This window comes from Antennarius striatus, chromosome 17 (assembly GCF_040054535.1).
Source record: "Antennarius striatus isolate MH-2024 chromosome 17, ASM4005453v1, whole genome shotgun sequence".
Lineage (NCBI taxonomy): Eukaryota > Metazoa > Chordata > Actinopteri > Lophiiformes > Antennariidae > Antennarius > Antennarius striatus.
The window spans coordinates 19,438,071-19,451,144 of NC_090792.1; the positions used below are offsets into that span (position 1 = coordinate 19,438,071).

General features: G+C 44.9%; 1 protein-coding gene across 1 annotated transcript; it reads right to left on the minus strand.

The window, feature by feature from the left end:
- Positions 1-2,149: 2,149 nt before the first annotated feature.
- diras1b (DIRAS family, GTP-binding RAS-like 1b) lies at positions 2,150-11,821 on the minus strand. Its single transcript, XM_068339213.1, has 3 exons — positions 11,691-11,821; positions 4,036-4,377; positions 2,150-3,274 (listed from the first exon to the last, which is right to left on the minus strand). Exons 2-3 carry the CDS (start codon positions 4,342-4,344, stop codon positions 2,987-2,989), a joined length of 597 nt encoding a protein of 198 aa, XP_068195314.1. The 5' UTR covers positions 4,345-4,377; positions 11,691-11,821; the 3' UTR covers positions 2,150-2,986.
- Positions 11,822-13,074: the final 1,253 nt, after the last annotated feature.

The window sequence follows — 13,074 nt, forward strand, 5'->3', positions numbered from 1 at the left end:
AGGTGTGTTAGAATGAATGACTCACACTGAAATGCGTCTGCGTTCTCAACAGGAAAGCTGCAAACATCTGACAGGCGCGACGGCGTCACGCAAACACACACACACACACACACACACACACACACACACGCGCACACCCGAGTTATGGAATGCAAATAGGTAGCTGAACTGCGCACACATGCGCAAACACACACACACACACACACACACACACACACACACACACGCGTCATGCGTCATGGATGAGACTGGATGTAACTGTGAAAGGACACAAACCAGAAGCGCCACACATTCCCTCACGCACGCATACGGATCCTATACTGGGGGGGGGGGGTGTTCATGTCTATTAATAGTCCAGCTCCCCCTCTATACGGTCCTCTCGCATCGCCTCATTGTCCCCCCCCCCGCCCCCTGTTGGGTAGCGTTCCACGCAGGAACACAAACGACAACGGGTGGACGTCAGCAGGAGGACAGATTGGGCAAACATGCGCTCGGAATCTGGAAACCAGAGGCGTCAAACTGATATTTGTGCAGGGGTGGGGTGGTGGTGGTGGTGGGGGTGGGGGTGAGCATCCCTGGCATCCTACTAGTATAAAGGGAACGTTTAACTGGACCTCACGTTTGGCGCAAAGCACAAAGCATCGATGACGGTGGATTGAGTCGGATTTCAAAATAAAATACCAAAGCGAACAGCCGTGGAGCGGATCCTTTAGTTACATATTCACATTTTTCTATTTGTCTGATAGAGTCCGAAGAGTGGATGCATCAAATACAATATATCATGAGCATCATTGTTAAGCTGTATATTACAGTACATAGCAAACATCGAGCCTCCTACTGTAACATCTCCCTAAAAGACAGTGGGTAAAGTGTTTCTTCACGTGGGTAACATCTTACTTGAGGCTCTTATCATATGCATATATTTACAACGACACCCCCCCCCCCCCGCCATATGGGTTGTTATGGGGGTGTCCATGAGGGTGTGAGTGATGAAAGGAGGGACATTTTACAACGTGAGGCTGATTAATAAGCAGGCCTTCAAGTAAAATGTCACCCTAAAGTGCCCAGTTGTTGATTCTGCTGCACATGAAGACAGAAGGAAAACAGATGGAAAGAGTTGCTGTGCTTTTTTTTTTCTTCTTCTTCTTCTTCTTCCAGTTAAAAAAAAAAAAGATCATCGTTTTTTAAACCATCCTCCACCCCGGGAATGGGGGATTTTCGGGGTGACGTCAGCTAATCCGACCGCAACACGATACCCTGTTGTTCATCAGCAGAACCACACACCTCATTGTGCCATGAACCACACAAAGAAAACACCGCACGTCTCCATGCGTCATGGCGCATGAGAGCTACACCTATAATCGCGATGAAATCGGGTCCTCCCCTGTTCAGGACCCGGTGAATGGATGTCGAATAAACACGAGAAAAGATAAAGGAAAAACATGTACAAATAGATATGTTGGTAAAAAAGTATTGTGCTTTTGGCTGTCCTGTGTACACTGTGTACAATATTCAGAGCTCCTGCTGGGGGAAAAGAGAAGGGCGCATACATGCACTTTGGATATACATAAAAAGATTTTAAATGTTAAGTGGAGATCTTTAATACACAATATAAGCCCAAAAAAAAAGAAGAAGAATAAATTACAGTGTGTGTGTGCGTGTGTGTGTGTGTGTTTGTGTGTGTGTGTCTGATCTAAAGTGCAATGTGAGGGCCGGGTGAGCTCCGTTTCTCTCCCTTATCGGTCAACGGTGTTGCTCGGATTTTACCTGTTAACGTGACACTGGTTACATAAATGGATTTATATTTACCTATGCGACCAATCCCGTGTCCCTATTTACAGATACCTGCGCGTGAGAGGTCACGTGACCAAAGAAAGAGGAACCGGAATAGCCGAATCGGATCCTGTTTGCATCCAACCGTCGCTTTGTTTACCCCCACCCCCCCACCCCCCTGTGCTTTTTTTTTTTTGACAGTGGAGGACGTTTTTCTATTTTTAGCTTTTTGAATTAAATTGCGTCCAAAAAAAGCACAAAAAAAACAAAAAAACGACACAAAGAATTTTATAAAAAGGCAAAAGGAAAGTGCCAAAAGCAAAGCGACATTCTCAACCCAAGCCAAGAATCACCCCCCCCCCCCAGAGCGCTTTCACCTGACCCCTAAGATGAAGATCCCAGCCTTGTCATCCTCAGACAAGTCAGATTTATCCATCTGTTTCCATGTGGATGAGTCCAGCTGTCAGTTCATCCGGTTATCGAACACCTGATGAGGTTTAAAAGGATTGTTGCGTCGTTGTACGGAGCGTGCGCGCACTCCATCCGCCGAGAGCGTTCACGGATGGGTTTTCAACACAAAAGCTTGAGAAAGGAAAGAAAGTTTTTCTTCAGGACGAGAGGATTCCTGTAGCTGATGGTGGATTCTGCGTGGAATGACTGGAACGAGTTTATGTACATCGGAGTCTCCAGGAGCGACGCGCAATCTGTGCTTCCAGCGTCACCGACAGCGGCGCGTCTGCTGGATGAGTGATCCTAACTATCTTTATCTGTTAAAGTAGGGCGACGGGGAGGTGGGGGTGGGGGGGTGACTGTGTGCTGAGGCTGTGGAGGTGGGGGAGGACAAGTGGATGAGAAACCTTGACTCGTTTTTGACGGGCTGCGGTCGTCATTGCAGCGCAGGTTTCTGATGGCGCACATGCGTGAAAGTGATTGCTTCTCGGTGTTCCGCGTCACCCCCTCCTCCCCTTTTCCCACCCCCAACCCTGCTTCTAACCGGATGCGCATGGATGCAAAGTTCCAAACTGAAATCCTGTAAGTGTTCAAATGAACGTCTGAGTGGTGTTCCTTAAACGCACCAGCCAAACAGAGGAAGATGAGGATGATGAGATTCCTGGAGTCTTCCAGACGTTTTGCTCTAGCGCGTCTCTCCTCTTCCCCTCTCTCTCTCCACCTCCTTCCCAATCTCCTCCACCTCCTCCTCCTTTACTTGGATTTACATCACCACACACTTCCCCTTCAGTCTCTCTGCGCGGGATTGCTTCCCCGAACGTTTGCCGTCGATGTTGAGGCTCATGTTCCTCTTCTTGTCCAGGTTGAGGAGCTCCTGGAAGAGCTCCGTCACGTTGTGGTTGGTCTTGGCCGACGTCTCCATGAAGGCGCACTTCCACTGGTTGGCCTGGGCCTCCCCATCCTTGGTCTCCACCTCCCGCTGGGTCTCATCGCTTTTGTTGCCCACAAGCATGATGGGAATGGACTCAACGTTACCCTTTATGGCCAAAACCTGCAGGAGAGGAGGACGAGAGGTTCAGTAACTCGTATGGATTTAATGAATCAATAGTAATTAGAGGGTTATGGATTAAAAAAAAGAACCGAAAAGATGTTTTATGGAGCAAAAAAAAAAAAAAGTTTGTCTTATTAAATTTTCATGTGTGAAATCAAATAAAACAGTCATGAAGTCATTAATTATAATATTTCTAAGCTTCTCAGGACCCTTCAAGGCACATGTGTCAAACTCAAGGCCCCAGGGGCCAAATGTGGCCCGCCAGATCATTTTATGTGGCCCTCAAGAGCATTAAAGGTCAGAGTGTCTAAAAATAAACGGGTTAAGTTAACTACATTTCCCACAATGCAGTAATTCAGCCCATTTTAACTTTAGATTAAAATGATTTGAACAATGTTAATGTCATAACTTGTGTTTTATGTTATTTCTCTTTATTCTCTTGGATAGTTTGATCCTTGATTGATTAATTTTTGTGGGTTTAATAACCTGATAAATTAAAAGGATTTATTTAATAATATAGAAACAAACAAAACATATTTTTTTCTGTCTAACTGTAATGTTTGTAACTTGAAAAAGTAATAAATTCATAGTTACTTAATATTAATGAGTTGTTACATTTAGTTACATTTATTAGTTACCTCTGGCCCTTTGAGGTCAGCCGTTACGCTGATTTGGCCCTCGATGGAAATGAGTTTGACTCCCCTGCTTCAAGGTAACCATGGTGATCCCTGAACACAAAGCGACCCCTCCACCCCCCTCACCTGTTGGTAGATGGGTTTGAGCTCCTCCAGGGACTGTTTGCTGGTGATGGAGTAGACCAGGATGAAGGCGTGACCTTTGGAGATGGACAGGCGCTGCATGGCGGGGAACTGGTGGCTGCCGGTGGTGTCGGTGATCTGGAGGGTGCACACGCTCTTGTCGCAGCTGATCACCTGGCGGTAGGTGTCCTCCACCGTGGGGATGTAGGTGTCCCTGAAGGTGCCCTTCACGAAGCGCAGGACCAGGGAGCTCTTCCCTACTCCCCCCGCCCCGAACACCACCACGCGATAGTCGTTACTCTGCTCCGGCATTCTGCCCCCCTCAGGCTTAAGACAGTGTTACACCTGTTGTTGGGGGTGGGGGGTGGGGAATGAAGGGGTGAGAAGAGGATAATATTAGCTAAGATGAGTTTTTAGAGGGATTTTAGCGAGTGAGCCGATACAAAGCAGCTGGGGGAGAGGGGTGAGGTGGGGTGGGGGGGGCAGGAAGTGCTGATGGGACAGGGCGGCGGGTGAGAAAGCACTCAAACGGTCCTCGTGGTCTGACTATGAGCCAGAGTACAAATTAGAGAGGATGAGGTTGGCCAGGCTCCAAGTATTTCACCTGACGCAGACGTTTTCCTAATCGATGAGATTCGCAGAGTCACAGTTTCTCAGATGAGACCCGAAAAAAAAAAAAAGAGCTGAAGAGTTCCTGCAGCAGGAAAAAAAACACAAAGTCAACTCAACCCAAACCGATCGCCTCCATCGCCAGAACAGGGACCGCCACAGTTTGGTGTCTTTCAGCTCACTGTTTTGGTCACAGCCCAGTCTCTGCTAGAATGAAGGGAAACATTTGTGAGACAGTGGTGAGGACAGATATGATGGATTAGAGACAGTGGTGAGGACAGATATGATGGATTAGAGACAGTGATGATGGATGGATTAGAGACAGTGGTGACGGACAGATATGACGGATTAGAGACAGTCGTGACAGATGGATTAGAGACAGTGGTGACAGACGGATTAGAGACAGTGGTGATGGACGGATTAGAGACAGTGGTTCAGCCATGATGACACGCTGTGGCGATGCCTAACTGGACACGTCCAAAGGAAAAGAAGAATCGGAGGTTTTGGATGGTGGAACCCAGGCAGACATGGGGTAGAACATCCCAGGTTCTCGGGATGGATTTGACCCCGTGACCTTTTAGCATGAAGCAAAAACGCTTCCTGAGCACAGCTATAAATACAAACCGAATCCACTATTATAAATATTCTAACTGAAGACTCCTCACACCTGATCTACTACTATGTTCGCTCCCCCCGTGTCTGCGTCTGCTTATGCATCGTCTGTGCTGCATTATTTATCTGCTGTGGTTCCAAACTGGCTTTAAGGTCCTGTATTAAGACGCTCATTGGACTGCACTCCTCTCTGAGCTCCCGCTGTAATGAAACAGTAAATTGACATCAATACCAGATGGAATAAGCGGATTTCTGTCGCGCTCGCGCCGCTGGAGCCCACTATTGATGGCGACAGGTCCTGCAATTGCATCGCTAGGTTCCAGATAATATCGAGGATAAATGGGTTCAGGGAGAGCCCGCTGAGCTTTATAGGCCGGCTGTAGTTGGGAGTCTGTTTTATATACATGCCAAACACACAAACAGGCAGGAGCGAGGAGAGGAGATGGTGAGGGATGGTGTCCAAACCCACCCACGATTCAATCACACCTACTTCCGTTTGCAGTTTTACGCTGCAATATCATTACCGGCCACTTGGGGCAGAAACATGAAGTTACAGTACAAACATGACTGCTTGTCATCTTTCTAGAGGATGTGGAGCTGTGTGTTTAGTCGGGGTCTGATTATTGGACGGTTGTTGGTTTGATCCCCAAAGGAAATGTCCGAATAAGGGAGAACAAAGCTGCTAAATTCTGTCTCAGCAGCTTTTTAAAAAAAAAATTTTAAGCTGTTTGAGTTGAGATGATGGACGGAGAAGACCGGAAAAGATGGAGGTTAATGCCATCTAGTCATAAAAAATTTTTTAATAAGGATTTATTTATGACTGATTTATTTTTCAGAAGCTGCTTCATGCAAACTAATTCTAAAATGAAGATTCAACAACTTGAAAAACATCTTTCTTTCTTTGCACCTTCATGAAATCTGTTTTTTTTTTTGTCTTTTCCTTTCTGCGGCAGCTAATCCCTCTTTGCTCACGATGTATGCATTTTGAAATTGCTTTTTGTTTAACCTGCTCCCCTGAGCTTTTTGTCTCTCCTCCTCCCCCTGCTATTGCTGCTGCTGCTCCCTCCAATCAATAATCTAAGGCCGCTGTGGTTCTTGATCGATGGGGCTCGTCTATCTGGGTCCTGTCAGTCTGTCATCCTGTCATCAAAACCTCCCTCCGTCCCTCCTCTCTTTCACCTGAGTTGAAATCATCACCCCCAGTTTCAGCATCTTTTTCCGCGCGCAAAGGTGCGCCATCATGACGCGCGCAAAGGTGCGCCACCGTTACGCGCGCACGTTTCCGCTCCTCCGCCGCGCGTCCTTGACGCGAGGCCCCCGAGATTAACGACACACGTCCAAAACACACACACGCACACACACCTCTGTTTAATTCAAAATGAGAGCACTGCAGTTCTTAATGAATTAATGGTACACTATAAATTCATCTGCGGCAGCGCAGCCAAATTCCATTAGCAGATAGCTTTGGCACGGACCGAACGGGCTCCCACCCCCCCGTCAGAAATAGATGAAACGCAGCCTTCTCCGCTCACTTATTTCACCGAGGGAGCGAGGAAATGTCACCTTTAGTGAAAATATGCACATAATTTTTCTCGAGAGCCACTTATTCAGCCGCACAAAGGAGGCGCATTAAGCAACATCAAACACGACGCCATCCCGCAGATCAAGAGTGTGATTAAACAGACACCCGCCACGCCACGCACCCCCCGCCGCTTCTTAGGGGGATTTAATGGATGACGGACTCTGGAATGTCGCGGATGTGCGGGTATTCTGCAGCGCGCACGCGCAAACACACACACACACACACACACACTGGCACACACACGCACACTCGTCACGATGTCTGAAACCTGCACAAATCAGCTGCCAGACAGTCAGATAATGTGTGTGTGCGTGCGTGTGTGTGTGTGTGTGTGTGTGTGTGTGTGTTTACAGAGGAATGAATCTGCATTTTTTAGTAGGAGCAATTTTTAGACCGGGGGTGTTTTCATGAGACTTTGGTCGATGAGGTTCAGTCGGATTCAGTTTTTTATTCAGTTGTTGTTGTTGTTGTTGTTGTTGTTGTTGTTGTTGTTGTTTCTGAGTTGCAACATGCAACGTTCACACTAAACACACAAATGGAGATCTGTTAATTGTGTTTATTTTTAAAATGTATGATGATTCGTTGGAGTTGTTCTTTATGGAGGAGGATCTCCTTATAAGGTCACATGTTTACTTCCTTGATGCAAAGAAGGGAATCTGTAAAAAATTATTAATTTTATTTTACGTTTTTGGATGTAGATTTGAAAATAAAAAAGATTTTCCTGAAAAAACTGATTCTCTGCTAGTTTTAATTCCCACCAGTTAATCTCATCTCTGGCTATAAAAAGCTACAGGAAGTAGTCCAACAGTATAGTCATGATATCTATGACATCATTCAGACACCACCAGTGATGTCACAGGAGCACAAACATGACGACTGCAGCGGATTTAAGAAAAGCACATTCAGCTGTTCTTCTTCTAAAGTGTATTTATTGTATGAACTCCTTCCTGTTTATAAATTATTTTTATTATTACTCATTTTTCCTGTTTTTACATTCCTATTTTAAAACCCACCAGCTGGAGTCTGAACTGTGTGTGTGCTGCTAAATGTCGCCTTTGTTTTTTTGTGTGTGTCTGACTGCTGATGTTCCCGTGGCGCGCTGTTAGCATCCTAGCACGCTGAGTCAAAGGCATGTGCAGCATCAGAGGGTCTCTGCAGGCTTCAAGAGCCGCATGGAGTGTTACAGGAAGACCGCCGCTAACCCAAGTCCTGGGAATTGGGTCAATGCCGGGCAGGCCTGGAGCACAGAGGAGGTTAAGCTCCACGATTAGCCGCTAAGCCCAGACCACAGAGCTGCAAACTCCTGCACAGTCTAACGCACACACCCCATGCACCTGTGGCGGGGCGTGTTCAATCGAGGTATGGATTGACCCTGACAAGCAGCAAACACAGCTGACGGTTGTCGATTGGTTGGAATATTCCAAAACCAGGAAGTGCATGTGCAACATTTATGCACAAAGAGAATGAATGAATGATCCAAACTGACCTGCGTCACCCCAAAACCCCAAATATGAACGAGCGTTAGTATTTTGCTAGGCTTTTTGTGGCTTTGTCTTCCGATTGGCAGAGAAAAATGCAACTATGTGAGCATCCAAGCGGAGATAATGAGCCTCCAGACTTCTGTTGACTTCTGTTGATTCCAGCAACAAACAGCAACTGATTAAAATTCATCTACCTGCAGCTACTGCATAAGCAAAAATGGAAATATATTGCACCTTCATTTGCACCTCAAACAGATCGTTATAATCCACGTGCAGCGGTTTCTACACGTAGCATGTAGCACAGTGTGTGTTAGCGCTGGGCATTAGCGTGACCTGGGGAGCCCTGGGTCACTCCATATGGCTTCTCCATAAGACCCTGCTAATACCTCCACGGGCTGCCTGGCTGCTACAACAGAGGAACAGAGTAAAATAATGCAGTTTTAATGGAGAAATTGTGTTTGTTTTGAAACCTGATGAGCGCATTTGGATTTATTTTTCTATTCTTAGAGTGGTTGAGGTACCTGACCTGACTGGAGCACTAATTGCAGGCCAGTGGTGGTGATGTAGAGGCTGCCTGAGTGACAGATGGTTGGTAGGCTTGGATCGACTCAATTGGTCTCTGCAGGCTTTATATATATATTTATACTGCATATATTTACATGTATATTTATTACAGTACAGTATACAGTATATATACAGTATATATATATATATATATATATATATACACACAGCATTTATTTATTTATTTTTATATTTATAAATGCCAGTTGCTCCTGGTCTAATGGCGACACAGATTGGTGGAAACACAAACGGAATCCCAGCCATGGGCTACTGGCGTCGCTCCCATCATGCAACTGGGACTTAGGGGAAACCGTAAACTTTCAGTTGTCGTTCTCATCATGAGGTGAAACACATTTCAAGATGGATGCTGCTGTCGTCAACCAACAGCTGATTTGAACCACAATAACTCAAGAGGTCAAAAGGTGCATCAACCAACAGAACACGCCGTCCTGGCCTTCGATTGGTTGCGTTAAAAAAAAAAAACACAGCCTAATATGGACATGCTTTCAGTACGGTACGACTAAAACACTTTAGCATTGATCTGTTCCTGTATTAAAGCACAGGTTATGCAGCGTGTTGCTATTTATAGCTCAGAGGAGCTCATCAGTGATGCTGCACTTGATTAGACGTCAGAGCAGCAGCCAGACTCCATGAAGACAGAGACTAAATATTTAACCACGACTGGCTGAGCCTTCAGTCTGGAGTTAGGAGGCCCTCAAAAGTGTCACTTATTCTGTTAAGAGATGCTGCTGAGCTGCCGCTGTTCAAGCGTTGTCCAGTGATTCCTCTGTCAAATGAAATAGAATGTGAAACTAAATGCACAAAACTGCAAACACAGGCAGGAACACAATCAAAACTCGCTGAGTATGCATGAGTAGAGTCTTCTTTCTGGGCTTCCGTTCCACATTTAGTTCAAAATTATGACAATAAACAATAAAAAATAAATAAGAATGAAAAAGAAATACAGGCTGCGAATGCCAAATGAAAAAAATAAGGTGGTTCCAAAAAAGGTTTCAGCCAGAAATCTTCTTGTCTAGGACTCCATGACAACATGTATTTATTTTATTAAACTTATGTCTTTTATAAAAATATATAATTGAAACTTCGAGAATATTTATATATTAAAGTGGCTCATATAAAATTTTATTTTAATTTCTTCATTTGTTATTATATTTGAAGGTTATTTGAATACTTATTTGATATTAACTGTATTCATTTATTAGCTTTTATTAGCTTTTTATTCTACTTATTTTGCTGTTGCTGTTTGACTTCTCTTTATCATTCATAGCTCTCTTTGTGATTTATTATCTTCCTGAAATATCAGCTTCATGATCACTTGTAATAAACCTGAACGACGGGGTCATGTGGTCTCCCTGAATAACTGCAGCTGACTGCGGCCTTGAGTTGGTGGAACAAATGAATAAGTCATGTCAGAAAAAAAACACACACAAAAGATGCTGACAAGTTGAAGCTATTTGATTCTCCTCGGATCACAAAAAAAAAAGCTTCTCTGAAAGGGCTGATTTCTGCTTTATCTGATCCTACTATTATGGGATGGCCTGCGTGTGCCGTCTGATCTGATCAGTCATCTCACCAGAGGGCTTTGTTGTTCGGTGTGTTTTAATGGAGCCACACCAGAAATAAACACCTCCTCCTCCATCACCTGCATCCGTCTCCATCACAAACACCAGCAGCATCCGGAGCTGAGTTCAACTCGTTCAGCCTTGATTTGCCCAGATTTAGCCCAGAGAAGTATTCTTATGCAACCCTCTCACCCCCCCCCCCCCCTTTGCTGCTGAAGACACACACACACACACACACACACACACACATACACCCATCATCCATCCTGGACTAACATGTGCATCCCTATTGCTGCTCTAAACCACATCTGAAGCTTAAGCACAGGATTTACAGTCATACATCTCTGCTCTCCTCCATCCCTGCAACACCCCCCCCCCTCCTCCCACGAACACACACACACACACATGCACACACACACACACCCATGACTGGAAGTGTTCAATGCACACAGGAAGTTGAGTCACATCAATATTCACACGTACATACAGGAGGGCCAGAGTGATTCACTGCTTCCTTTTTTTTGTGCGCCTCCTCTCGGTTTTTTTGGAGACTCCGCAACAAGCGACCAAAAAGAAAAAAAAAAAACAACCGAGGAAAAAGGAGGAAGAGGAGGCATCCAGATGGAGGATTAGCCGACAGAAATCGGGGGCTTTTATGCGTCACGCTGGCGTCATTATTGTAGCTGTGGTGTGAAGTTGACGGTAACGGAGAACGGGGGTGTCAGGAAAAAAGAAGGCTCCCACATTTGTGCGCAACGCCATTACAGACCAACCCCACTCCGCTCGGTTCATTCATAAATACCAGAGGATCGCCATCTCGCAGCAGTGCCATCATTTCACGACGCAAACCCCCCCCCCACCACCACCACCACCACCTCTCCATCCTCCTCCACCTCCTCCTCCTTCTCCATCCCCTTTACTCCTCAAAGCAATATGATAAACCCAACACCCTCACATCTCTCCCCTCCCCTCCCCTCCACGCTGACGCTCAATATGGCTGTGCGGGGCATATAGGCTTTACATACGATCCACACCAACGAAATGATCCAAATGAAAATGTGCGCAATGCCAACGGTATACATCAATCACATAAAGAACACACGATGACGTCCGGTGCGCTCCCCCCGTCCTCCGCCGCCGCCGAGGCGCGCAGACGGACCGCGGTTTGACGCCACTGAATGCCCAACATCTAACCTCCATGTAGGGATGGAGGGAACCTCAACCTACCTGGATGTGAAGTAGAGCTCCGCGTCAGGCTCGTCCTCGGGTTTTAGATGGATGAAAGACGAACGCCGAACGCGTCTAAAAGCATTTTATACGGTTCATGTAGAGCTCATGTCGTCCGATTTTCCAACAGCAACCAGAGAAAGACTCTCTCTCTCTCTCTCTCTCTCTCCCTCTCTCTCTCTCTCTCTCTCTCTCTCTCTCTCTCTCTCTCTCTCTCTCTCTCTCTCTCTCTCTCTCTCTCTCTCTCTCTCTCTCTCTCTCTCTCTCGCTCCCTTCCTCCGGAGATAGGACGTGGGAGGTGCTACACCCTCTCCCTTCTCTGTCCACACTTCAATTTCTCTCAGTTCATGCTCTCCTTCGTGGCTGGACGCCCGAAAATGAGCTGTTTTTTGTTTTTTTTTGTTTTTTTAAAAGAACTGAATATTTCATGATTGAGTCAGAATTTGATCACGGATTTTTTTTTTTAATTAAAAAAAAAAAAAAAAGACCTTAAAATGAAGTCAAACTGATCCCAGTCATCATCAACACATTTTACATCACATAATATCGATGAAACCTGGAAGCACAAATAACTCGAGCGTCACGTTGATTCGTTCATATTCATGATAATAAAACGTGACTTAAGTAGAAGTAAATATTCTAATGAGGCTCCACCACAGACAGATTACAGTAGAGATCACACACACTTCTGGGGGGGGGTTTGACTGTAAAAACGATAAAAATCGAACAGAACGATAAAGTTTCTTTTGTTCAGAATAGTTTCAGACATAATTAGGCAGCTGATATAAAAGAAAGTGTTTCTGTTTCATGAGATAAAAAAATCTGTGGTGGAAACAAATGAATGGAGGCTTTGAGTTCCACTGTAGTTACATTAGTGAAGGATTTTATTATAAGACATCTCCTGCTGTCTGATCCGGGATCAGCACCACGGACAGCGGCAGGCGTACACGGTATTATAAAGTAGCACACAGTATACAGTATTGTACTGTAGTATACAGTAGTATACAATATTATGCAGTAGTATACAGTATTGTACTGTAGTATACAGTAGTATACAGTATTATCCAGTAGTATATGTAGTATACAGTAGTATATGGTAGTATATATAATTATACTGTAGTACAGTACTGCATACAGTTATACAGTAACATACAGTATTATAAAGTAATATACCTTATTATACAGTAGTAAACATAGTCTACAGTATTATACAGTAGCATACATTATTATACAGTATTTTACAATATTATATTCAAAAGTATACAGGAGTATACAGTATTATAAACCATTATAAATTATTATGCAGTATTGCACAGCAGTGTATAGAATTAAATAGTATTACATAGTAGTATATTGTGCATAATACGTGATGTATAGTATTATG

Bases quoted from the DNA above. Each gene is read 5' to 3' on its own strand.
- diras1b (XM_068339213.1), bottom strand. From the start codon at position 4,344: ATGCCGGAGCAGAGTAACGACTATCGCGTGGTGGTGTTCGGGGCGGGG. The intron at 3,275-4,035 runs GTGAGGGGGGTG...CCTCTCCTGCAG, and splicing joins TCAAACCCATCTACCAACAG to GTTTTGGCCATAAAGGGTAA.